The following is a 25,543-nucleotide window of genomic DNA, read 5'->3' as shown; positions in this document are numbered from 1 at the left end:
TTGCTCGAGACAGTCTTTTCTCGATGATCCTTTTATCCAGGTCTTGAAGCTGTTCCTGAAATCAAGGCGTTTAGAAGACCTGGGTTTCAATGCCCCGGGATCAGGTTGTGTCGACGGCTTCTCGACCTTTTCTAGAGACGACACGAATCTCCAGGTTTTGTAGGGATGGCCCTTTAGGCCATGGACCATAATGATGCTAGCGATCGGGTCAGCTCCGATGCCTGATCTGTCCACCTGATTACTGACTCAACTACTGGCTCATTATTCGAGGGCTCGTAGACCACGCTGAGTCCAGTCGAGGGTATCAACTCTGGCGAAAGTGTACCTGGTGCTGTGGGCTCGGCATTGTGACCCATGATTATGCGAAGAAGAAAGATGAGGGATGAAAAAGAAGTGGGGAAGCTGATCCTTGAGTATTTCAAGAACGAGGCTGTGAGACCGTCACGTGACGAATTACCTGCATACTGAAGCTGTAGTATTACTGGTGCATTAGGCGCTTTGCCGCAGTCGAATGAGAAGCGAGGAAAGGCCTGGCATTCTTCCTCGGGAGGACAGCGTGGTTCTTGATTAATATGTATTAGGTACTTGGGAAAGTGTATGTATGTCTAGTTCATTGACGGTATCAGCCCGTTATACTCCATGATAGACCTTGGTGACAACACCAAGCTCCATCTCATTGGCAGACTTATCCCCATTCTCACTACCGCCATGCGCATTCGCCTCCCGCAAATTAATCCTCTCCAAGCCAGTATGTCCAGGCGGTGAGGGCGATCGCTTATCGGACGCCTCTTCAGTAGTGATGTTAACAATAACCTCATTCTTCTGATAAATCTTCAAAGGGATATCCTTCCCATTAATCTCCTCCTGACTCTCTGAGAAGCTCATTCCAGGCTCAACAAAAGTCGTCTTCTTGGGTCTTCGATCCATACTGCTGAGGTTTCCGTATGCTGATCTGAATCGCGATGTTCCTTTGCCAGTGCGTTGATTGGAAGATTTTCCGTACTTGGCGTGGAATGAACCGAGGCGGAAGACGCGTTGGAGGAGGGTCCAAGTGAGAGGGAGGTTGGCGGCGATGACGGCGGTTGAGACTTCGCGGATGTACCAGTAGGACCATTCTGTGCCGTAGGGGTCGCCAAGACTGTAGATTTTGCTCATTGTGGCTGCGAGAATCTAAAGGCCAAGTCGGTTACTCACAATGATGTGATAAAATTGATGGATGATAACTTACAGTAAAGATACCAAGCGCAAAGACACCGCAGAGGATAATCTTTCTCTTGAGCGGCAGTTGAGATTGTAGAAAGACAGGCATAGGAAGAAGAATGATCATGATGTCGGAAGAGATGTTGACGACAGCGTTGGTGATCATATGATTGGTCTCAGCTGAGCAATTCACTACGACTCGTTAGTCCAAATCCCTTGTCTTATCAACGGGTTGCTCACAGTCATCAGGAGGAACCTGCCAGTAGTGATTGAAAGGCCGGCACCAAGCAGCAAACCACAAAATTTGCATCACAACGAATCCAACGACGACATAGCCTGCTACCAGCTTGACCGAGAAGTTTTGCTTCAAACTCATTCTGGAAGTTGTTAGTCGAAGGTGACTGACTGTATCGTCGATGAGGAGCCACTCACGTCAGTCGGCCGTACATGAACAGTAGACAGCCCTTGACGCCCCAGAGGGTGAGCATCTGCATATGTTCCGTGACGAGGACCAGTTTCGATCCATATTCTCGGAGTTTGATGTCTTCGGGGGTGAGTACGATATGATCGTCGGGGTTGATGAGGTTGGTGGGTGTTCGCGTGAGGACGCTGACAATAGCTAGGAGGGCAGTATACGTGATCTGAGGATGTTAGTATTGATACAATAGACACTAGAGATACACAAACCATTGTCACCGCCATGAGGTAATCATCTGCAAGCATGCGCTTGAATGAGCCGAGCAACATTCGGCGTGACGCCCTGTATCAAGTCAGTAACAATTACCAACACGCTTGGCCAAGCACTCACATTCGCGCAACCACCACAATCAACGTCAAGGCGTACCACGCCCACATCTCAGCGTCGAGGGACGGCATGGCTGCGGATGCTGACACTGATGCAAGACCAAATCGAATACCAAATCGTCGGGTCTTCACCCAGAACCAAAAAGCAAAACAGTCAAAATCCGGGGCATCGATGCAAGAAAAAAAAGTAACAAAAATGAACGACAAGATCTGCAGCGCCAGTCAGGGGTGCAGAACATCTGCAGTTAAAGAACCCAGAGATCCAGTCACGCAACAGTGATCCAGACCGTCAGGGTAGACACGTGGAAAACATGGGACCCCTAATCAGCCCATCGCCATTATCGGAGCCTGCACCCAATGAACCACTGCGGAATAGAGTTTGCTAGACGTTTGGGGCTGCGAGTCGAACCCGCCGCTATTACGAGACAAGTCCTAGGCCCGGCGTTACTAGTAAGCCACGGACCCACGGGCTAGCACTCCAAGTTCCTTTTTAGAACGTTTCTGTGGACCAACGCTGTCAAATTTCGTGATTGACAGATTATCTAGCTGATGATCATATTGCGTAAAGCCATTTCCTTCGGCGAGGTCGGAAGAGGAACGCCCCAGAAGGCTGAAAAATAAATTGGGGTTGGATTTCCGTCAACACGCAATCTGGCAGTGGATTGGCTGGCAGTGACATAACCCTATTAAAAAAAAAATTCTTGTCATATAGGGGCTAACGCGCCGCTCAGACAGTGGCTTTCATTCCGCCGTCGCAAGCGCTTCCAGAACGAGCATGTCGCCGTTCTTAAGAGATGCGATAAGAAGCTGAAGATGCATGTGATCAGACCAACCCCCTGGGCGCTGCATTATTTAGCCACTTCCCGGCGATGTGGTTCGGATCTGGATGCTACCCCGTGGCTGTACGGGCGTCGATGATCACAAGGATAGAAATTTAATTGAGTTCGACCATCAGATGTGCCCCTGAGAGTGATCTAAGATAACAAAACCATCCTGTTCTCGGTTCATTTCTTCCGTTCGGCTCCGGCAAGTGGATATTTGATGGGTCATTGTACGGTCAGTGATGAGAGTGTTGGCGAATCTTCGGATATTTGCGCCATTTTCATCCTGTCTTTACTTCTGGTTCCTGTCGATCATTCGTGGGAAAGACAGGGTGCCAAGGCTTTAAACTCGTTGGACACGTGGGAGCCGTCGGGAATAAGTCATCTTTGTGATTTGGTGGTTGAAACACGAGTCATGGTGGAGATACAGGGTAGCATCCAAAACACACACGACAGAGCCATTACAGAGACAGCAAGGAGTTGGAATACGTCAGGAAGGCTTAAGCGTGTCTTTTAGATCTATGGAAGAGCCTCTGAATCGAACAATAGCCTTTATCGCCATATTCTACCTATGTCGCAACGGGGAAAAAAGTGCACAAACCTGACCACAACATCACAAGTACTATAACTAATTTTAGTGCAAGAGGTCACTTGGGTATGCGCGACGCAAAAACATCAACAAAAGAAAATGGTTTTGTAAAAAATCTCCAATCATGATCTACGGTTCGTGAGATTGAAGAAGGAATAATGAAATAAAAAATGACATGCGAACGCTACAGGCAAAAGAAAGGTCTCGGAGGGAGTCGAACCCTCGCTGGCGGAATCAGAATCCGCAGTCATAACCGTTAGACCACGAAACCAATGAATTCAACTGACCGTCCTGCCAGATTATAATGAATATGAATCTCTCACACGCTCCCGTAGAAAAAATGATGGATTGCAGTCACAAGTGGAGGGTGGACCCGAATGTGAGCAGCGTCAGATGATACATAAGCCCCGGCACCGAACGGCATTATCTACAGCCCGAATCTGAAAATTGATCGGGAATAAAAATGCCGAGCTCGTCCATAAGATGGCACCAAGTCTGCTCTCCTCTATCATAGCTTGTGGATCTATTTACATTTGGTGATGCTATTCATATTTAGTCATTCTTCCATTTTCCCTAGTACGGAATTACAATATGATTGCAGAAGAACCTCATTTTCTGGAAGAGAAGTCTATAATTGTGGCTGGAGCTGGCATGGCCGGTTTATCCTTTGCTATTTCATTGAGGAAACGATGGAATCTAAAGGTTTCACCCCCTAAGATAACGGTCTACGATCGCGATTCTAGACGTCCTGACCTCCAGAGGCAAAGCTACTCACTCACCATCAATGGAATGGAACAGGATGGCGGTGTGCAGATTCTCGAGAATCTTGGCCTCTTGCAACGTGTTATTGAGAAAGCAACGCCGGGGACTGGCAGCATCCCTTTCAAGATGTGGGACAGGAACTGGAACGAGTTAATTGCTGTCCCTGCAAAACCATACGGTGACCTCCCCTTGGCGCGATTGCGGATTCTGAGAGTTCGCTTGAGAGAGATCATGATTGAAGAAGCAGAGAATTTGGGGATCAGTATTCAGTGGAAGTCACAGTGTCTGGGTGTCAAGCTACTAGATGATCGTCGCCTTTCGGTCACTGTTTCCTCACTGAATAAACCTGAACACTGCATCGACTGCGATCTTTTGATCGCCGCGGACGGTGCACATAGCAAACTCAGAGCCTCACTTCGACCAGACGACCAGCTGCATTACGCAGGGGCTACTCAAATCGGTGGTCTCGCAGTCTTTCCACAAGGTATTCCAGATCCCTTGGCCGATTCATGGGGTATTATGGCATCTGGATACGGGAACAGCTGTTTTGCGAGCCTATTCGAAGGCAATACTGTCATCTGGGCTTTTAGCAAGGCTCAAGAGATGCCAGCTCAGGCTGCTGGCGGCGATGGACGTCCGCTCCTGGATGAAGTGCGACAGCATTGCAGCGAGATAGCAGAGCCATTCGCAAGTCTGATAAACTCAACACACCCTTCAACGGCTTTTGTCATCCCAGCGCGCGACAAGAAGCCGTTCAGCCATGAGGACGTGATTCCTGGGGTGGTTTTTATCGGAGACAGTAACCATGCTGTCAGCCCCTTTGCTGGTAATGGTGCCAATACGTCTTTGGCGGATGGATGGGATCTGGCTGGATTTCTATTGGCCTCGGATTCGATTGGCAATGCTGTCACGGCATATGATAGGGTGTCATTTCCTAGAGCGCAGAAAACTCTCAACTCTTCACATTGGCGGATCCGTATTGCCAATCTTGAGGGCATCGCGTTTGCTATATTTAGACGTGTAATACAAGTAGGCGGGCTCATCAAATGGTTAGCCGGAAGATGAAAGTTATATTGTTTCAAGTTCCCTAATACTCGCAGGCTAAAGTAGGGACGAGGAATTCACCACTTGCAAATAAGCCTCAGGTGTAAGTTCATACGACTCTATGCTTATGCAGGTGTTGACTCCTCTTTTGTGTCCGGTTTCCTTCCCCAGACAGCCCTGAGACGTATATAGACGTGATGTTTTCGGTTTCTAATCTCACGTCGGAACTTGGCGATATAAACATGGACCTCCTCCATTGACCAGCCTAGTAGATTAGCTGCCAATGTTACGAAACCTTCAGTATCCTGCGTGAGGAAGACCTCTCCAAACCGGCCAATCTCCTTCAGTTTAGGATCCGCGGGCCACGGGTTCAAGGGACACTTTTCTCGTCAGTCTTAGTACCGTAGCAGAATGGTCTTGTACGCTACCTTGAACTCCCACTCGTGGATATCGACGAATCCCGCTTCTTGCAAAGCAGGCCTCTGGACTTTATCGTCGACAACAGTAAAGCTATTGCCGATCTTCTCCGAAGCCTGGATAAAAATCCTTCCCCATTGAGCCATTGCAGAGTCATATGTGACAGTACCATCGTCACTTTCTCCAGTTGGGGAAATTTCAAAGCTTTCAACCCAGCCACCGGGCTTGAGAGTCTTGTATGCTTGACTGAACAGCTCTGTCCAGTCTGGAATGCAGCCGACTAGATAACGAAGGTGGACATAATCGAATGAGTCAGTTGGGAAGGTCCACTGTTGAGTGCAATCTTCAATCTCGCTGATGTCGGAGTTAGACATAAATGTTTAGACAAACGAAGGTAATCAAGTAGCTCACAACTTCAAGTTAGGTGGGACCCAGCCGGGTTGGATGGGTGAGATATCGGTGCCGATGACCTCGCACCCAGGGAATTTGTCCGCAAAGTCGCTGAAAATTGGTTAAGAGTTGGTAAAATACCGTATGGTAGGTAACATACATAGCCCAGATACCTACAGTATAAATTAGTACGGTCAATCTCGCGGGCACACAGGGAAGGTCATTTCATACCAGTTCCAGTCCCGATGTCAAGAACTTTCTATAATTGGCAAAAGTAGCTCATTAACACGACAGACACAGGATTGCGTTACGTTATTCAACGAACCTGGATGTTGTCTTCCAAAGGCGCAAAGTATAGTTCTCCGTCGTGGGCGAGTGTCCATATGTGGTGACTGCGTAGTATCCTGTTAGGTGAGGCGTAGCATTTGCAGGAGGGGTAGCTCACGCGATATCCATGGCATCACTTTGGCGCTCATCATTCGATCCCCAGTAGGTTGCGTTTCCCCTCTCACTATGAAACGTCCTGCCATTGATCGTACGATAATTAAGAATGCTCGATGAAACAGAAGCCGTCGAGCTCTCAGCGTCAGACCCTAAGGTTAAGTCCTCCTCCTCATCTTGAGCCTCGTCAACTGCAATTGTTTCATTGACTGCTGCCGACGGATCCTGGGGCGATCGCGGGGACCGGCTTTTCGGGCTGCTAGTATTGGACATTGTATCGATGATGGAAGTTCCCAGACAGAATGGATGGCAAACCAAGGGGAAAAGGAAAACGGTTCAAAAGTGAAGAGCAGGGACAAATCCTTTTAACTTGTTGGTTGTCTGCAAAGCACATTTCTAGTTGGGCGGGGGCTTTGCGGAGCGAGGCCAGCAAAGGAAGTGACAAGGAACATATCATGACATTATTGTATGTTGTATGCATAGGCGAGGAGTTATTGACCAATGGTATCTGAGCGTTTGCCAGGTTGTTGGTTGTCATCCGTTTGCTGTTACATTTGAGGAGGGGGTTTTCAGGCAAGGTGGATTTTTGCGCGAAAAACAAAACAAAACAGATAACAGACCTTGTAAGGAGGTTGGTTGCACTGTCGATAAAAAACTGCTAGGAACTATTGCTGCTCACCAACTGTCAGAGAGCGGATGTAGGAGCTTGGCAGTTCCAATTAGTACAGCAGCTGGCACGATAATGTGAAGGGTAGACTACGAAACCGTGAATTCATCTGGTTAATTAGCCACAATTGCAACAACTATCACTTTGCTGCACCCCGGTGGAAAGAGGTGAACAGCCTGGCAACGCGCTTATCCATTACATGAATAATGTTGATCTCGGGTTAATGCCAGGATGTCAAATGCCTTGCACCTTCGCAGAGATTCTGGCAGGGACAGATGTTATTGTTGTTGCATATATTGAGAAGCGGAAGCAACTTGTTCCTTTACTAATTACTACCGCAACAGCCTCTCTTATCATTGGCACAGAGATCTCACCGTCACCATATCAATTATCAAAGCTGCTAACTACGATTGTATTCTCGTGCCAAGTCAGCACCATCTCTGTGAAAAATATTTATCTTCCTCTGGTCTAAGAATGTTCAAGATCCCTCTCCAATAAAGCGACAATCCCAGCGTAGACATCTTGACAAAAGTCTGCACCTCCCGACAAGTAGTCTATGCTGTGTAGTTCACCGCCGAGACATCGCATAACGGCAGTTCCGTAGTTCAAACTAGTCATGCGAACTTCAGGTATGAGCTCATATACCATAGAATATTCTGGCCCCCCTGGCTGGTTGTCATAAACGTTTAAAGCTCTACCCAGAATCAGCTCGATTAAGAGTAATCCCAAAGACCACAGTGCAGGATTGGCAGAGGGTGGTGACTGAACCCTCTTGAATCCTGGTTTATCGTTGCGGTCTGGGAGATTCCTCATGAGACATGGCTGGGTGAAGATGGGGATGCCTTGATATGTAAAGAAGAATATATCTCCGCTGTCTAGATGATTTGGCAACCAGGAGCTACCATGCAGTTGAAGAAAACTTGAGGAGACGATGACAGCAAGTCTATGGCGATCTCGGATAGGCAAGTGAGTAGATTTGTTCGTCCGATAGAGAATATCGCTTAGTGAGATAAGACTTATAGATTGAGGATTCCGAAAGGGAGAAACTGGGAGAGGATACAACTGGAACTCTGTAGTGACATGAAGTGACCGATCGTGTATAACTGGAAATATCTTTGGTGCATTTCTAGGAAACACATTACCAGCGTTATCCTTGGTGATTTGGCAGAGGTCTGAGCATACGGTTGGTGGAACGGTGTGGTCTCTGGTAGTTAATGATGTGGGTATCTTGGCCACTCTAGGAGCTGGAGGGGTCGTGGTCGAAAGTCCTTGCGGCGAAATAGAAAACTCGACTCTCTTCTTGCCAGATGTGATGCTCGAACGGCTAGAAGTGAAGGACATAATTTCCGGGGGCGATGGCCCTGGACCCAGCCTCCGCGGTTGTAGTCGGAAGTCTTGCCATGCCTCAAGAAGTCCAAGATCGGTCTTGTAGGACACACTGATCTTGAAGCTATTCAAGGCGACCATCTTCTGCTCGTCGTCTCCTGGAAATACCTCGACCTTTCTGATTTCCAGCCCCAGCCCAATATCATGTCTGCAGGAGCAAGTCAAGCTTGACCTCAAGGCACGGTATAGACTTTCCGATAGATCACGAAGGATTGCAAAGAGTTTCTGCTTAGATCTAACTCTCCTTGCCGGCTCAAGCTCCATGTTACGGTCCGTCAGGTTCTCGAGATTGGACACGCTGTCTCTGATTTCCGCCAGGATATCTGCGTATTGCGAGCGACTCAATGTAAAGACAGCTCGTTTTAGACCCGGAAACATCCCTTCGCCTTGAGACTCAATCAACTTGCCAAAATCAAGAAGCCTTGCCCTTAGGTCATTGGCAGTATCTTGGAAAACCTTGAAGCCATTCCCAAGGCGAAACTGAACTTTCTTCAACGTTTCTTCTTCATGCCAGAGATCTCCCATTGGGTTATCAATCAACGCCTCGATCTTGTAATGAGGAACTAGGTCCAGGAGAAGTTTTTCGCAGACATTTTAGAGTTTAACCTTCTTAGTTTCCAGGTTGCGAATCAGGCTCTGTAGCTCGCGCTTATACTTACGCTACTATTATATTAAAACTAAAGTATATTTTCTAACCTTATAACTAACTTATAAATTTAATATTACTATTACTTTCTAATTACCTTAAACCTTCTTTTAACTTTTATTTTTAATAATATTAATATATATATTATTATAAAACTTTTTATTAAGCTTTTTTTATATATTAATATTTCTTAATAATTTTAATAATTATATATTATATTTATAAAAAGATTATTTAAGTAAATTATTATTTATATATTAAATATAAATATAATTTAAATATAATTTTTTTTAAATAGTATTTTAACTTTTTTAATTTTTTTTTTATTTTTTAAGTTTTTTAAAAAAAATAATATTATTTTTTTTTATTAAATAATATTAATAATATTTAAAAGAAATTAAATTATTATATAAATAATAATCTTATAATTAAAAAAAGCTAATTAAATAAAAAGTTTATTATTAAATTAATTAAAGTTTTATATAAAAATTAAAGCTATAATAGTTTTATAATATAATTTTAACTTTTTAAAATTATTATATTTTTTAAGGTTTTTTTTATATATTAATATAATTTAAAATATAATTATAATTTTATTAATATAATTATAAATATAAATTTAATTAAAATATTATTAATAAAAAACTAATTTTATTAAAATTACTATTTTAAAAATTTAAAATATTTATAATATTAAACTAACTTTTTTTAATTAAAAAATTAAAAATACTGTTATATATTTTTAAAACTAATTAAAGAGTTATTATTTAAGTTTATATTATATTAGCTTTATATTATAGCTATTAGTTAATTATTATAGTATTAATATTTAAATTATAGGCTAGAAGTGTTATTTATAGTTAAAGCTTATAGCTAAGAGCTTATTCTAGTAGAGAGAACCTAGTACTTACGCTACTGGTGTAATGTAGAGAGACCCTTAGTGTATTTCTCCAGTGCGATAATAAGGAGAGGTATGGAGGCAAGAACGATTCCAGTGACTTCTAGCCCTGACATGTTTGGCAAGGATTTGGGGAGAATAATTATGGAAGGAGAAAACGAGGTCCTAAGCATGAGGTTCTGTCGATTTTCAGCTCGAGCGGGGAAATATGCACTTTGAGGTGACACTCCGAAATAGTCATCTTTAATTCGATGAATTGTGGTCAGCTGATTGATATTACTCATGAGGTACCTAAAGTATTTCACTCAATCTGAGGATGAGCCTCGTATATCTCTTCACTTTTCTCTCAACGCAGGTCGCGTCTCAGTTTTGCATTTGAAGTGGTGAGACTAAAATGGATCAAAAAATTGCAAGCGCCGTCGCACAGAGCATTGCTTCCTTTGGAAATATCCTCAGAGCACCCACAAGTCTAGCCTCCAACTCGCCGACCTTCAGAAGGAATGTGGCGGACCAGCAGACACGATTCAATGTGTGGGCTGGAAACATCGGCGCTCACCGCACCGGCCCGAGCTCTCTCGATTACCGACTTCGGGACTCTTCAAATATAAAGGGCCAGGTGCTGAGTCTTCTCAAAGGCCTGGCTGAGCTCATGCAAGATGCCCATGACATCCTCATGGAAATCGAGGTTCCCTGGGACCAGATCACTGCTGATGAAGATGTCGAAGAGCCGGATGACCCTGATACAGAATTGAATCAGATTTCCGCTGATATCGCGGACGTGGTAAACTGCCTCCTTCGATTGAGTGTGGCTATACGGAACCCTGCACCCCACGATCGCTTCATCAAGTCTCACTCAATCGATACATCCCACTATGAGATCTTTGACATTCAACACGTCTCCTCAAAATTTAAAACCATAGAGCCTATCCTGGCTGAAAGACTAGGCAAGGCGATAAGTCGCCGGCGCCAGTTCTTTAATTACAGATTGGCTCACCGTGCAAAGCTATCGCAGGGTCTCACCGACGAGGGAGGTGATACCGAGACGATCGCCTCATCGCTTCCAGAGCATTTGAAAGATACTGCTAGTGGTCAGCCTTTGCTCATAGATGGTATTGGGGGCGAGGGCTCAGACTCTGGATTTTCCCTAACGTCATACGCCACCTCGCTGGCAGACGTGAATCAATGTCGAGTCCCTCCCTTGCCGAAAGAGTCATCAGAGGGGCCATTCGAATGCCCTTTCTGTTACACAATCATTATTGCGAACACTAGAAGTTCCTGGAAGTATGTTCTCCAACCCAAGTCTCAGAGCCGTAGCTAAGATTATTTCAAGGAAGCACGTTTACGGCGATTTGCGGCCATATATATGCTTGGAGAAGGACTGTGAGACTCCAGGGAGAGAGTTCTCCCGGAGGCACCAGTGGATGGAACACGTGAGACAGATTCACTGGAAGATATTCTCATGTCCACTCGGGTGTGACAAGGAGTTTTCCTCTGCATCCGAATGCAGAAAACATGTTTTCAAACACGCGGGATCAGTAAACACTGGCAACCTAGATGCGCTTGTATATCTGAGCCAGAAGCCCATGGACATTAAACAAGGCATCCCATGTCCAATTTGTGCTGAAATTATGCGATCCGCATCGCAGTATCAGCGCCACGTTGGCCGACATCAAGAGCAACTAGCACTATTCGCTTTACCAACAGTAGAATCGGATGACAAGGACGAAGTTGAAAGCGAGAGTGATTCAAGTGCCGGGTCGATGGTCAAAATAGATGGTCAGGACGAGCGAGGCGATGATACCAAACAACCTGAGGAGCCACCAACTTCGCATTCAATGCCCGGAGCAGACGAGACGTCTGCTGTACCGCCTAACGAACCACGTAATAGCGGGACAGGTAGACAAAATGAGTACTTCGTACCACGCGAGGGCATTGATCGCGAGGTGATTTCAGCGGAAATCTGCCGCTATCTCGGGAACGATGCACTTGTACGACCTGGACACTATGAGGTTCGTAATAGCAAACATATACCCGCCATTCCTACAATCGAGACTAACCCAGCTTCTCGAAAAACTCCAGGACACTCAAACTGGCCAGGCAGTTCAGGGATACTATATAACTGCATCTAGGAACCTCACTACAGTAAGTTACAGTCGATTTTGCTTTCACAGGTAGAGAAGAAAATGTTGACCTGTTTCTCAGGCGATGATAGAAAACATGAAAGCAGACTCTGCCCAATGGGAACGAGAAAGGCGCGAGGGATCGCATGTTTACGGGTACCGATACTCTCAAGTTCACAGTAATCGTCAACTATATGGACCTGATTGAGGATTACGAGCCGTGAGATAGGTCAATCCATCAGCAATGGTAGGAGGCTACTGTTAGAATGCAAGATAGAGATGGCTGACGTGCTGGATGAACAGTGTAGATAAAGCCTCTAGTAGAGTCACTTTGCCCCCAGCAAAGGAATAGTATTTGACGCAATATATACAGGTCCTGTATTGATGATATTTACAGTAGATAACTATAGTTCATAGAAGTTCAAATGTGTTTTGGGCCACGCATCCTAGACTGGTATCCTAGGTCTTTCCGGAAGACCCTGTTATGCAAGATTGTTGAATATTTGGAGCGATTTACTACAATGGAATGTCAGTTTCTGGCTTCGGTGGAATTTTGGACATGACTTACGATAAAGCCGAACCACTTGAGATCGTTGTCATCGAAATGAGGATTACCGTGTCCAATACCCTGACCCAAGAAAGCCTAAGAATGTCAGCCTTTATCCTTCACCTCATGATGCTCCGTATCTTACCTGGAACTTGTCACCAAAGACCTGGCGAGTGTAAGGGCTGGCGGGAGTGTTGGGTGTAGTTGACTTGGGTGTGGAGGAGTATCCAAAAATACCAGTCCACTGCTTGATCTCCTCATAGTAGTTCTGGACGTTGAGAGTAGGGTCGGCGGTTCCATGGTAGATCTGGAACTTGGGACGAGCACCGTTGTAGCCGGGGTACATGTTCTTGACGACGTTGGCCCACTGGGTCTGAGTGTAGATGGACTTTCCTTGGGAGCAGGTTGAGTTCCAGGCGGCGGCTTGGTTGGCCTGGCTGACGAAGCAGCCGGCGGGAACACCAGCATAAGCGCTTCCAGCGGCGAAGACGTCGGGGTAAGTAGCAAGCATGACGTTCTATTCTGTTAGTCGAAGCTAATAGAGTGACTGGGTCTACTCACGGTCATCATGGCGCCGGAAGATTCACCAGTGACGAAAACCTTCTTGGCATCACCGTTGTACTGCTTGAGAACATACTTGGCCATGTTGGCGATAGATGTACTGCAACCACCACCCTCGTGGGTCAAGGTCATCTTGGAGGAGACATCCCAGCAGCCACCGGAATAAGGAGTCTGAGGATAGATAACAATGAATCCGTACTTCTCAGCATTGGAAGCCCACTTGGTACCCTGGTAGTAAGCCTGAGAGGTACCACCGCAGTAGTGAAGAGCAACGACGACAGCAGGGTTGGACTTCAAGTTCTTGGGGACGTACAAGGACATCTTGGTGCCGGTTGGGTTGTTGCCATAGCTGTTGACCTGCGTGAGCTGACCTCGCGGTACAGGCTCTGCGGCAAGGACGAGGCTGAAGAGAGCTAGCGCCCAGAAGCTGATGATGGAAGTCAACTGCATGATGAAATGTGTCGAGAGAATGATGTGCCAAGAAGTATGGGGAAACAAAACATGATGGGATGGTGTATCAGACAAGATATATACCCGTCCCCCCAGAAGCAAGTGGAGGTCCGTGGATCGATCTCATCTCCTGACCATGCTCCAATGGATCGAACGGACGTGTATCCTCCGCCAGCCGTTGTTTCCACTAGCGAGCGAATCTCGTTCCTGAACGAACTCCACACCGCTTGGTCCTCAGCCTGGAAATGTACGGATTCGGCACATGGCGGATATGCCGATGGGCCTTTTTGGCTAAAAGTCGTCCCCGCAGTGGAATTCATGCAGAGAGGAAAACTGATCATTTTCCTGATTCTGACGAGGATAAAGGGCGAGTTTAGCCTGGGATAATAACCGATCGTGGCGTGTTTCAGTGGGACTTGAAACCTCGAGCCTTTCCGGATTGAGACGCGGAGAAAATTGGAGCGTTGCATTGATGAGTTGAGGACTATTCCACCAATTAATTGGAAGAACGACAGAGCTGATGGTTTGGAAACACCAGTTAAATTACACGGATTATGTTTCCTGTCAGTGCGACTATATTTCCTCGTCAGGTTGTCGATAGTTTGTGTCAAGACTCGAACGTGCCATGCCAGGGAGTGAGTCTGGACCTAAGATGGGCTTATCCTGGGTGACAAAAAGGCTTAGGTAAAGTCAAAGTGAACGTTGGTACGCGTCAGACTAGATATTTTCAGCACCTTTCATCGAGACCAGATGTTTCAAGTTTTTTGTTGTATCAGATAGACTTGTTTGCTCCCCTGGCTTGTGGCTTTGATCCGGATACACGGCAAATTGTCTTGATGGCCAGACAAGTATTTAATTAATCCGCAACGTCACTTGTCATCTGAAAGTCCATGAATGAAAAGATCGAGCATGGCACCAGTATCGTGCACAGACTCAGGCCTCAACTGCTTCTCAATTGAGCAGAAACAAAGTCGAAGGAGGAAAACGGTCACCACTGAAGTCACAATTCGTGTAACATCACAAAGCTGAAACAAGAGAGCCATTCGAAGCTTGACGATTGATTGAGCCAGGGCTTGGAGTCTGGCTATACTAACGAGAGAACCAATACTGACAAGAATGGAAATGAGAAGATCGTCGATACAACTGGGAAGGATCCCCGCAAGACAGTCTTATATCCTCCATCACTATTACTTCACCCAGCCTCTGAGTTAATTCCACCATCACCCTGTTCCTCCGTATCAGAGCCCTCGAGCTCGCGACGAGGAGAACTGAAAGTCATTGACAACTCGTGAGACTCAGCTCCCGATTCATCTCCATTACTGTCGAGCAGAATAGGGCATACCATCGTGGGTGAATTTACAGTTAGCAGCCCTCCCACAAGCACCCTCCAGGGCGGTTTTGAGCTTCTCGGGGGATCCATCAGAGAAGGAGTCGCACTGCCCTTCCTCAACTGAATCCACCACCACGTCCTCAGAGACAGACAGGTGAGCAAGGGCATTTCGAAGGGTGACAACACAATTCCCATGGCGAGCATAGGGTGGCTGGATAGCATCGAGACGCTCGTGGACCTCATCCACGGAGAGGTTGGCACCGGCCTGGCATGTCAATACGTTAACGAGTTTCCTGATATTGGGGGATCTTCAGCGAAAAGTGGACTTACGGACTGAAGTATTGACAGATTCAAGGTCTCGCGATTTGCGACTGACTCTTGGAGAGTAACCATCGCGAGGTTGTTCGGATTCATGAGATGTTCTTCAAGCTCACGCCATGCTGACCCGCAAGCCTCAAGCGCACGACGAATGCGCCATATTTGGCGTCTGTTGAGGAAAAGTTCCTGACCTTGCAAGCGAGCCACAAAGTTCCAGTACATTTGGGCGGCGCCAAGAAGCTCTGAAGGGATCTACAGAAAGAAGTTAGATGCATCACCGAATACTCACCGATGAGACTTACCGAGCCACATCTAATGTCATAGTACTCGCAGACAACGCAACGAGAAGGATCATTCGTGGTGACACATGCGCAGGAGATATCACGATCGATCTCCGTAATGCAGCCAATGCAGGGTTCACCGTCACTGCTTTCGAAACCAACATCCTTGTCGTACTTGTAATCAGAGAAGACGGCGGCGATATGGGTGAGGGAAGCCATCGTGGGAGTGTTAGCGCAAACAAAGAACGCTTGAAGAGTTGGGAAGGGGAAAAGACCGCGGCGAAGACGCAGCGAAGAATTGATAGAGAGGGCGGAAGCAGAGATCACGAAGAGATGCTTGAGGGAGAAAAATAAAGGAGTGAAAAATTTCTTGCTTGTTGACTTTGAGTGTGTGCTAGCAAACAAGTTGACTGTGTATCACTGCCTCCGTTCTGGCTTATGGGCTGGCACTGGCAAACAGCTGCCTACCACGAAGCAAGAAACCGAAGAAAACCACAGGCTACTAATACTAAACTTCAATCTGGTGATGCACTGCACCGGGATGAAATATGCTGTGAATTGGAGGAGTAACGTGATTGTCAGAAATTTGAACACGCCATGATCCTGAGCAACTCTGGAAGAGGTGCAGTTACTCTTGCTCAGAGATCTCTTGCTGTGATCTCGAATTTCTGTTTGATCGACATTATTGAATTAGAATTTGTATAAATCCCACGACCTCAATCGCTCCCAAACTGGATATACCTGACTTTTCTCAAAAGCCTCGTTATTTGCCCTCGCAAGAGCACGACGGTTAGCAAACCACATGTGGAGGTTATGATCCATTCCCACTTCCTCACCATGAGACACCACATCCTCTAACCACTCTTGAAACCGATCATCTTGTTCATCATTCAACACTCGGTCTCTCTTCTCGGGTTAATCAAAGGCCTCCTTCTCCCTCTGCAGCAAATCCCAGACAAAGCGAACCGCGAGGTCGAGACTCACTCGAACGGACGTTTCTCCATCTCTGGGGCCGCTATTGTAGTCGTCGCGATTCACATTGAGGGCTAGCCCTGCCTCGAATAAGGGAAAACTCATGAGTGAAGACAGATGTGCATCATTCCCTGTTTTGACGAGAAGAATTGTACACTTCTTTAACTGCTTCTCCACTAGATGATCCAATTTGTGAATCCTGTCATAGCCTCTCAACCCTGGCGATTCATAGTATGCGCCTGTAGTACCTGGCAACGATTGCTTATCAACAACCAGATACAGAGCGCGGAAGAGATGGGACATGTGGTAGCCATGCTCTCGCCAACTGTACAAGCATGCATTGGAGAAGGGTCGCCGACTTACGCGATACCACTAAGGTTCGAGGTGTTCACCCACCTCTGGATAGTAAGTATAAGATAGTCCATAGGGAGTACCGCGCGTCGGTCAAGCTCCTGACCCCAGAATCAGAGAGATATCTCCGACGGGAGAATATTGATACAAATGACCTCACTTACTGTGAGGTCTCCAGTATACCGGAATGGAGATACAACCACTGCGCATTGATCAAGACAGCTCCCCGGAGCGGAACATTCATGGTGAGCGAACTTGAACGCAGGTTCGACTATTGGTATGTCTGGAGGACATCCATGGAGACCAGGATGTCTGAAAACCTATGGAAGAACTGGGAAACGGCGGCGAATGCGCAATCCCTTTCACTAGGTTCTCTCTTCCGGAATAAGCTCACAGCCACAAGTCTCAACTGCAAATCCCTTTCACCGAACCTTCTCTGAGGCGTCTGTATCGACCGCGCAATGAGAATCAGCGACCTTTTCCCGACAGGAGAATGTGGACGCAAACGATCTTAGTTACTGTGAAGTAACTAGCAAGCCGACAATGCATAATCACTGCGCATTGATCAAGACAGCTCCCAAGAGCTTCATCTTGGCAGTAACCGAACTCGACAGAATGTTCGACTATTAGTTTGCCAATAGGCCATCTCTGGAGGTCAGAATGTACGAGATCATCTAGAAAGGCTGGGAAACTGCAGTCACGGCGCAATCCCTGTCGCCGACCCTTCTTCGACGGGTCTGAATTGACCATGTGATGAATGTCGAAACGAAACTGGTGGTCTAGGAGGCCATCCACCGATCAATCGCCGAGAGTACGGATGCGAATAACGATGCTAAGGAAATTAAATTTATTTCTACCTTCACACGACACTAGGATGCCTTATATGCTATCCTAGGGAGTTGCCTCAGGCGCATGATCATGCGAATGCTTTTTGATCGCCAGCCAGAGCACCAAAAGTGTGTGATTCGGAAGGTGGTTGTTCTTGGAAATGAGCTCTTGGGTTGGAAATTATGGCAGCTTTACATAAATTTGACAAGATTATGATTAGGTTTATAAATTCTTAGGACACTTTATCATTACTTAGGGTACTTCATGATGATCCTTGTGACTTTAGGCAAGTTTGAAGTAAACCTTACCTAAGCTTAGGATGATTTCATGCTTCATCTTACAAGTCTTGTGACTCGCACCACGCACCATAGTATCTCACAGCCAGTGCATTGTCGAAGGTGCTTTTAGATTCGTGAGACTGTTCTCGTTGTTGTGCAAACCCCAAGTTGTCGACGATTGGCTCATCTTTGTTTTGACTTTTCAGGAGGAGCCAGTTGACTTGCACGCAGAAAGTCAAAAGACTTTAAATTTTACATGTTCTCGAATAGAACAATCTCTCTGGTAAAGTCGATGAATCTAGCTTTAGGCATCAAGGGCAATAAGAAGGTCATTCTCCTGCTGTCCAAAGTCACTTCTCACCATGACCAATAGTATCGTTCATGAAATGTGCATCGTGTAAGAAACCCAACCAATTCTGATATCTAGGTTCTCTCTACCGGAATAAACTCTCAGCCAAAAGTCTCAACTGCAAAAAACAGTTCTAATCTCAACTGCTATAAAATCCAGCCCTTCCTCTCCCGCAAGTAACTATCAGTTGCCATTCATTCTGGACATAAGCGCTCTCTTCCTCATTACATTCTTTCGCCTTCATCTTGGAACACCCCTTTCTGCGACACCCAGGCCCTTGGCAAACGCATCAAGGACTTCCAACCCACCGAACCTTCTTCCATCATCAGACTCCCATCTCATTTCTCCATTTCATCTCACAGCGGACAATATCGATCATGGATCCTCAAACAGAACCCGATGTTATACCCACCTATGAATCGGAACCACGCATTATCTGGATCGATGATCGTGACACCTTGTACAATCTCCTAGACGATCTCACCGACACTCCAAAGTTAAAGCCTCGACTCTTCATCACCCTCGAAGGGAATTATATCGGACATGAGACCAGGATCTCCATTATGCAGATCTATAACGCCGTGTCTCACCGTGTCTATCTCATAGATGTGTACTGGCTCAGCGCCACGACCTTCTGGCGGGTCAATTCGAATTCGCGCATGTCGACTCTCAAGGGCATGCTGGAGTCCAAGGAAATCATCAAGGTCTTCTTCGACGTCAAGAAAAACTCTGATGCACTGTACAGCGAGTTCAAGATAAAACTCGCTGGGGTTCACGATCTCCAGCTGATGGAGCTCTTGGCCAGCGGTAGTCCTCATAGGCTCAGTGATATCGAAGATTGTTTCTGGAGAGATGCGTATCGGCGGCAGGAAAATGGGTGGCGGTTTTGGGATCTTCGGGGAGCGGTTCCTTCATGGTGCTCTCATCGGATACGCGACCGATGGTTGCAGATCTTGCCAACACTGTACTTTTGTTACGATGCCAAGCTACGACCTGGGCATCGGGAAAGCTTGATCGCTACTTCGGATAGTAGGGCTGAGTTCTCACGGTACATGATCCGTGATATGGAGGAACGGCGTCGGGCTTTTGTACGTCGTGATGTTGACTGAGCTTAAATCTTGTTTATTGGGTGTTTTTATATAAATTCGGGCGTGTATAGTATCTAACCCGGGACTTCCAGACTCTCAAGTTGAGAGAGACTCGGCATGGCTGAAATCTATTGGAATTACTGTGGAATAAATGAGAGAAATGGTGTATTTACTAGTCCTAACAGAAGAGCATCGCGTTATGATCAACAACGACGGTTAAAAATCGACATCATCTCATCTTCCCCACTGGATCAATATGATCGCTTTCTCCATGTATTCCCATTCGGGCGGATGAAAGTCATGCATAAGTCCCTTTAGAGCATGTCAATTCTCGGAGCCGGCACTTCTAGCTCCGCTTCTAGACACCCGATTACGGTAGTTCTCTTCCGAGCTTTCTCTCACGAGGTTTCATCGTTCATTAAGGAGCGCTAGACCCATGTCGGAATAACTGGTGAAACATCCTTCGTCCGAGCTGTGATTGGAGGAATAACGGAGATCCCTGTATCGATCCTACACAGCTCCGCGTATTTATGGTACAACAAAGGGACGGTCAGCTGTTACTTAAGAGAGAGCTATCCCATGAGCTGAGGTTGACTATCCGGAGTTCTCTCAGATCGTCAAAATGGTACTCCTTCGGTTCCTGGCTTTTCTGTCCTACTGCTCGGTCGCTTTGGCCCTGACCTACAAGGGCGTCGACTGGTCCTCTGTTCTGCTCGAGGAACAAAAGGGCATTCAATACACCGCCGGTGGTTCCGCTCAGCCTCTCGAAAAAATCCTCGCTGCAAATGGCGTCAACTCAGTCCGTCAAAGAGTCTGGGTGAACCCCTCCAACGGCGACTACAACCTCGACTACAATCTCAAACTTGCTAAGCGCGCTAAAGCTGCAGGCCTGAGCGTCTACCTGACTCTCCACTTCAGCGACACCTGGGCTGATCCTGGCCATCAGGCTATTCCCTCTGGATGGCCTACCGACATCGATAACCTGTCCTGGAGACTGTATAACTACACCCAGCAAGTCTCCAACGCTTTTCAATCTGCTGGCGTTCCTCCTACGATTATCTCCATTGGGAATGAGATCACTGCTGGTCTTCTCTTCCCCACTGGCTCGACCAAATCCTACTACAACATCGGCCGTCTTCTTAACTCTGCAGCCTACGGTATCAAGGACTCTTCTATCAGCCCCAAGCCCAAGATCATGATCCATCTCGACAAGGGCTGGGACTGGGGTACCCAAGAATACTTCTACACCCAAGTCCTCAACCAAAAGGGTCTTACCCTCGGTGCCTTCGACGCCATGGGTGTATCGTACTATCCTTTCTATGGATCAGGCGCTACGTTTTCTGCGCTCGAGACTTCACTCACAAACATGGCCAACAAATGGGGCAAGCAGATCTTTGTCAGCGAGCTTGACTGGCCTACGTCTTGCCCTTCTCCCGCTCAGCCTTTCCCCAGCGACATGAAGAACATTCCTTTCTCTGCTGATGGACAGACTCAGTTTATTAAGAAGGTTGCTAGTATTGTTAGCAAGGTCAAGGGTGGAGCTGGACTGTATTACTGGGAACCTGCTTGGATGAACAATCAGGCTCTTGGTTCTTCATGCCCTTCGAACACTTTGTTCTCATGGCCTGGAAAGGCTTTGTCAAGTCTTTCTGTCTTTAAGAGCATCTAGGCGTGGCAAACATCCCCAAAATTACCCTTGCTGTTATATAGTTACAAGATCAAGTACATATATTTATCTGATGTCAAAACAAAATGTTGTGTTTAACTGCATTGTCAGCCTCATGCGGATTGGAGAGAATACGACATGTTGATGTTGTCAATGGCGCGTAAAAAAACAATTCCAATACAATATTTTACAAAGTGTCTGCCTCGCTCAGCCGCAAACTGGTTCGCCCTGACACGTCACCCCGCACTCAGCCAACTCAGCGTTCTCATTTTTCTTTTTCATTCTCTCACTTTTCAAAATCTCCTCTAAATCCGATAAAATTCATCAGATATTCCCAAGAGCACGCAAAAAATGTCGGGAGCTGAGGCGGCGATCGCAGGCATAGGATTCCTCTGCAATGCGATGCAGATCGTCACCTTCGGCAGAGACATTCTCCAAGTTTACAATCATGTTCGACATGAACACTCTCCTGACCCCAGGCTGAAAGCTTATCTCGAAAGCGCGAAAGCTTGCTTCGATGATATGAACAGCTCAGCTTCCCACGTTCTGCCGTCGACCCGAGACCAACAGCAGATAATCGACATTGGTAAAAAGCTTGAAGAATCCATGACCCAGCTGCAATCCAAATTCTCCGAGCTTCATATCGATGATGCATCGAGACGTGGATTCCGCGGGAAGATACAGGTGGGCAAAAAGAGTCTAGCATCTCTATGGCAAGGAAAGGAGCTTGAGAGTCTTGAGGTCAACCTCAAAAGATACGAGAGCCTTCTCCATGGTGTTGTTCTGCATCGCATATGCAACCAGTCTCAAGCCGCAGAAATCAGTTCCCAACAGTCGTTTCACCAACTCGACACCAACCTACAGTCGGTCATTAAACAGCTGGCGGATGGCCGCACATGGATGTCCGAACTCTCAATCGAGTCACGCGAGACAAGAAAGCGAATCACCGAGGAACATGAAACAACACGCGCAGCTATCAACACAGGTTTTACTACGACGAATGGCGTCCTTTCGGGTTTCTGTGACTCAGTGTCCCGAGAATTTCAGGATATGGCCCAACGCGACCAGAGTAAAGCCTTGGAAGAAGAGCACAACCAATTACTCCAGAGCCTCCGATTCCCTGAGATGAACAGCCGCAGGAATCACATCTCCGAAAACTACCCTGGGACTTTCGATTGGGTCTTCAAGGGCCCCGGTTACTGCAGTATAAGCCGTTCACCCAATTACGATGAGTCGGATGATGATAGTGTTCAGCAAAGAGAAGAGAATACTGATGATGAGGACATGGACGACGACGATGATGATGAGGACATGGACGACGACGATGATGATGAGGACATGGACGACGACGATGATGATGACGACGACGAGGATCTGGACGATACGACAAGATCATGGGATCTTGATTTCTTTCCTGCCTGGCTAGAGTCAGATTCCCAACAGTTTTGGATCGGCGGCAAGCCGGCTTCCGGGAAAAGCTCCCTTATGAAATTCCTTGCAACACACCCTCTTACCTTAAAGCATCTGCAAGCCAATGATAGCAGCACACAAATTCTCACCCACTATTTCTGGAAGCCAGGGCAGCCGCTGCAGAAGGATATCGAAGGCATGACACGTTCTCTTCTCCATCAAGTTCTTCACAAGAATCGTGATCTTGCCCAGCGGCTGTGGATAGAACAGCCGAATGTTCTAGACAAGCGGCATGGTGGAGATTGGGATGTGAATGAGCTAAGGAAGGCTCTCTGCTGGGCAATCAGTCATTCAGGCAACACCTTTTGCATTTTCCTCGACGGACTAGACGAGGCAAAGGAATTCGAGGACTTACCGTGGGGTGACCATCAGAATACCCAAGTTATTTACGACTTGCTCAGTCTCTGCAATATCAAGCTATGCGCATCTAGTAGGGAAGAGGATCCTTTCTGTCGCTTCTTCGCAGACCAGCCCTGCATCAAAACTCATCAGCTTAACAAGAACGATATCTATCATTTTGCGAAGAACAGGCTCGAAACATCTGGTCTAAGCTCTGCTGATCGATGCCGACTTCTAAGAACAGTTGTCCAGAAAGCAAACGGTGTATTTCTCTGGGTGGTATTAGCCGTCAAGAGCCTCAATCAGGCAATACGTTCAGGTGGTGCAAATGAATTTGAGGAGCGACTCGCACAGACACCATCAGATTTACACGACCTCTTGGTCGATATGTGGAATCGCCCCGGAGATGATGCCAAGTTGTCAACTTGCAGAACCGAGGCTTCTCGCTTCTTCCATCTAGCGCTTGTAGCACCCAGAATGGACAAAATCGGGCACAGTTGGAGACGTTTCGAAGAACTACCTCTCCACTCGATGCGCTCATTGCTCGTTATGACTATAGCCCAAGAGGATAAGTCCTTCACGTCAATATTAAGAGAAGGCCGAGAAATTCATGCAGAAGAACTTCAAGTTAGATGTGGGAGGGTACGAGATCGATTGCGTTTGGTTTGCCGAGGTCTCCTTGAAGTAACTACACTGGATGATAACTGTCGCTCATGGGCTAGAAACGGAGCCCTTTATGACTATGCCATGACAAGGGTCGAATTCATACACAGATGTGCATTCGACTTCATTACCGACACACACTTTGGACGTCAGTGTCTTGCACTTTGTCATTGGTCATCAATTGACAAAGCAGAAAGGTTGCTTGTTGGCCATCTGGTAAAATCCCGATTTCTTTGCTACCCGTCAAAACGATGCAATTTGGAGGTAAAGGACGGACGGACATATTTGAAATCCAACGATGACTACCACCAGCTAGACCCAGCCATACGTATTACCGTAAGGGTGTTCAAGCGCAATATATCTCGCCGAAATAGCATTATTGAGGAAATGAGGGACTGGCAGCAACGTGGCTTATTTCACAATCACTCATATTGGCGTTATCCAATATTGTTCAAAGCTCCTCCCCTCCTGGGAGAGTTGGAGTTTCTTGAATGTGTAGTCAGGGCAGCCAGCCCGGACGTTATCTTTATCGAACTGGTAGACCGATTGTCTATTGGTCGTCTGGCAGACGCTGTTCCTGTTCTGCTCTGCGCGTTGGAAGTTTTCCTCGAGTCAGTAGTAGAGTGGTGCCTGGATTTTATTGACTACCTCCTAACCCGCCTACAAAGCGCGGCTGACAAAGGGCGGCAAGATTATCCCTTACAAGTTCAACATGACGCGAGGAATGCAGCGCGCCTGCTACATTCATGGTTCGTCATGCATTCCTTTGATTATATACAATGTGAATGGCTTCAGCATAGACATAAAATCGCAGATCTACTACGCCGCTTTAGCCAAACTCTATCTCCAACGGATTGGCAGAGCCCATTGATATTGGAATTTGAGTTAATGGCTATATTCGGCTTTGCTGGAACATGCGTCGGAGATGATAACGTTAGATCTGATTCATATGCCCTGGCTATTGTCAATTTCGTTGCTTCTTACCACTTATTTGGCCAACTTTTACGTGGTTTAGGTTGTCCTCTACACGTCCAACCCCCACAAGGCGTCGAAGAACAATTCGAGATACTTCTCATCAAAGGTGATGCAAATCCTCCGGGTAGCGCCGGAGAGTTTTTTTCACCTGCAGCAGAGTATCATCTGGATATTGCAAATTGCATAAAAGAGAGCTCATCAGAACGCGATATTCGAGTGACCGAAAAAAGATGGGTTGTCCTATTACAAAACATCAGTGCCGGCTCGAAATGGATAGGTCAGGATAGAGTAGGATATTGTATAAAGGAAGTCAAGAAGCGGCGCTTGGACTTGATACATCCATGGGCAATAGCTGCTCTAGATAATTAAATTACAGTAGCATTGGACTTCACTTTGAATATGCCAGTTACTAGTTATTTTGTCTAATCGTGTGATCTAATCATAGCTTGCTTAAGTAAGGTGTTGAGTATGATCATCATCAGTGCTGTTTATGGACATCGCGTTTTTGCTGTAAGGTCTATAGGTTAGTGATCCAAAACGATGATACAAGTGAGGGGTAAAACATCACGAAGAATCAAAATTATGACCCTAAACTCGCCCCTGTAATTGGCTCACTCCAACTCGATCCCAAATTTGATTCAAGGACGATCCCATCACCTTATCAACAATAACCTTCCTTCCTTATCTTCTCACGAACTTTTGTCGCCCTCCCAAGAAACCAAGTCTTGGCCAACGCAACATAACACGGGGAACTTTGTAAAAATGGTCCAAAGCGGCAGGTCTAACACCCCTGTAAATTCCACATCTAAACCGCTGCGGGAAGGCGCCTATCTCACTAGCCCTGTCGATCCCCAGTATAAGCTTAATCTCGTCCCGGAAGTTTATCCATAAG

The 25,543-nt window shown here is 46.5% G+C and overlaps 12 protein-coding genes and 1 non-coding gene across 13 annotated transcripts; 6 read left to right on the top strand and 7 right to left on the bottom strand.

Annotated features, from left to right (window-relative positions):
• Positions 1 to 630: 630 nt before the first annotated feature.
• Positions 631 to 1,366, bottom strand: J7337_010108 (uncharacterized protein; the record flags this gene model as incomplete). Its single annotated transcript, XM_044827694.1, has 2 exons — positions 631 to 1,170; positions 1,229 to 1,366. The coding sequence occupies 2 exons, from the start codon at positions 1,364 to 1,366 to the stop codon at positions 631 to 633; spliced, it is 678 nt and encodes a 225-aa protein (XP_044678288.1).
• A 36-nt stretch (positions 1,367 to 1,402) lies between these two features.
• Positions 1,403 to 2,076, bottom strand: J7337_010107 (uncharacterized protein; the record flags this gene model as incomplete). The annotated part of the gene is made up of 4 exons (XM_044827693.1): positions 1,403 to 1,577; positions 1,633 to 1,841; positions 1,888 to 1,960; positions 2,009 to 2,076. 4 exons carry the CDS (start codon positions 2,074 to 2,076, stop codon positions 1,403 to 1,405), a joined length of 525 nt encoding a protein of 174 aa, XP_044678287.1.
• Positions 2,077 to 3,613: 1,537 nt separating this feature from the next.
• J7337_010106 lies at positions 3,614 to 3,685 on the bottom strand. Its single transcript has one exon. It is a non-coding gene; the product is annotated as a tRNA-Gln (tRNA).
• A 320-nt stretch (positions 3,686 to 4,005) lies between these two features.
• On the top strand, positions 4,006 to 5,241 carry J7337_010105 (uncharacterized protein; the record flags this gene model as incomplete). The annotated part of the gene is made up of 1 exon (XM_044827692.1): positions 4,006 to 5,241. One exon carries the CDS (start codon positions 4,006 to 4,008, stop codon positions 5,239 to 5,241), a length of 1,236 nt encoding a protein of 411 aa, XP_044678286.1.
• A 374-nt stretch (positions 5,242 to 5,615) lies between these two features.
• J7337_010104 (uncharacterized protein) lies at positions 5,616 to 6,741 on the bottom strand (the record flags this gene model as incomplete). Its single annotated transcript, XM_044827691.1, has 3 exons — positions 5,616 to 5,991; positions 6,049 to 6,138; positions 6,473 to 6,741. 3 exons carry the CDS (start codon positions 6,739 to 6,741, stop codon positions 5,616 to 5,618), a joined length of 735 nt encoding a protein of 244 aa, XP_044678285.1.
• Positions 6,742 to 8,151: 1,410 nt separating this feature from the next.
• J7337_010103 (uncharacterized protein) lies at positions 8,152 to 9,046 on the bottom strand (the record flags this gene model as incomplete). The annotated part of the gene is made up of 2 exons (XM_044827690.1): positions 8,152 to 8,238; positions 8,273 to 9,046. The coding sequence occupies 2 exons, from the start codon at positions 9,044 to 9,046 to the stop codon at positions 8,152 to 8,154; spliced, it is 861 nt and encodes a 286-aa protein (XP_044678284.1).
• Positions 9,047 to 10,459: 1,413 nt separating this feature from the next.
• On the top strand, positions 10,460 to 11,379 carry J7337_010102 (uncharacterized protein; the record flags this gene model as incomplete). Its single annotated transcript, XM_044827689.1, has 2 exons — positions 10,460 to 11,239; positions 11,335 to 11,379. The coding sequence occupies 2 exons, from the start codon at positions 10,460 to 10,462 to the stop codon at positions 11,377 to 11,379; spliced, it is 825 nt and encodes a 274-aa protein (XP_044678283.1).
• A 314-nt stretch (positions 11,380 to 11,693) lies between these two features.
• On the top strand, positions 11,694 to 12,409 carry J7337_010101 (uncharacterized protein; the record flags this gene model as incomplete). The annotated part of the gene is made up of 3 exons (XM_044827688.1): positions 11,694 to 12,074; positions 12,127 to 12,207; positions 12,293 to 12,409. The coding sequence occupies 3 exons, from the start codon at positions 11,694 to 11,696 to the stop codon at positions 12,407 to 12,409; spliced, it is 579 nt and encodes a 192-aa protein (XP_044678282.1).
• A 289-nt stretch (positions 12,410 to 12,698) lies between these two features.
• J7337_010100 (uncharacterized protein) lies at positions 12,699 to 13,743 on the bottom strand (the record flags this gene model as incomplete). The annotated part of the gene is made up of 4 exons (XM_044827687.1): positions 12,699 to 12,701; positions 12,754 to 12,828; positions 12,878 to 13,249; positions 13,294 to 13,743. The coding sequence occupies 4 exons, from the start codon at positions 13,741 to 13,743 to the stop codon at positions 12,699 to 12,701; spliced, it is 900 nt and encodes a 299-aa protein (XP_044678281.1).
• A 1,316-nt stretch (positions 13,744 to 15,059) lies between these two features.
• On the bottom strand, positions 15,060 to 15,891 carry J7337_010099 (uncharacterized protein; the record flags this gene model as incomplete). Its single annotated transcript, XM_044827686.1, has 3 exons — positions 15,060 to 15,338; positions 15,404 to 15,643; positions 15,694 to 15,891. 3 exons carry the CDS (start codon positions 15,889 to 15,891, stop codon positions 15,060 to 15,062), a joined length of 717 nt encoding a protein of 238 aa, XP_044678280.1.
• Positions 15,892 to 18,827: 2,936 nt separating this feature from the next.
• Positions 18,828 to 19,559, top strand: J7337_010098 (uncharacterized protein; the record flags this gene model as incomplete). The annotated part of the gene is made up of 1 exon (XM_044827685.1): positions 18,828 to 19,559. The coding sequence occupies one exon, from the start codon at positions 18,828 to 18,830 to the stop codon at positions 19,557 to 19,559; it is 732 nt and encodes a 243-aa protein (XP_044678279.1).
• Positions 19,560 to 20,160: 601 nt separating this feature from the next.
• J7337_010097 (uncharacterized protein) lies at positions 20,161 to 21,207 on the top strand (the record flags this gene model as incomplete). The annotated part of the gene is made up of 1 exon (XM_044827684.1): positions 20,161 to 21,207. The coding sequence occupies one exon, from the start codon at positions 20,161 to 20,163 to the stop codon at positions 21,205 to 21,207; it is 1,047 nt and encodes a 348-aa protein (XP_044678278.1).
• Positions 21,208 to 21,555: 348 nt separating this feature from the next.
• Positions 21,556 to 23,701, top strand: J7337_010096 (uncharacterized protein; the record flags this gene model as incomplete). The annotated part of the gene is made up of 2 exons (XM_044827683.1): positions 21,556 to 23,559; positions 23,642 to 23,701. The coding sequence occupies 2 exons, from the start codon at positions 21,556 to 21,558 to the stop codon at positions 23,699 to 23,701; spliced, it is 2,064 nt and encodes a 687-aa protein (XP_044678277.1).
• Positions 23,702 to 25,543: the final 1,842 nt, after the last annotated feature.

Source organism: Fusarium musae, chromosome 7 (assembly GCF_019915245.1).
Source record: "Fusarium musae strain F31 chromosome 7, whole genome shotgun sequence".
NCBI lineage: Eukaryota > Fungi > Ascomycota > Sordariomycetes > Hypocreales > Nectriaceae > Fusarium > Fusarium musae.
This window is presented reverse-complemented; position numbering and strand designations above follow the sequence as displayed.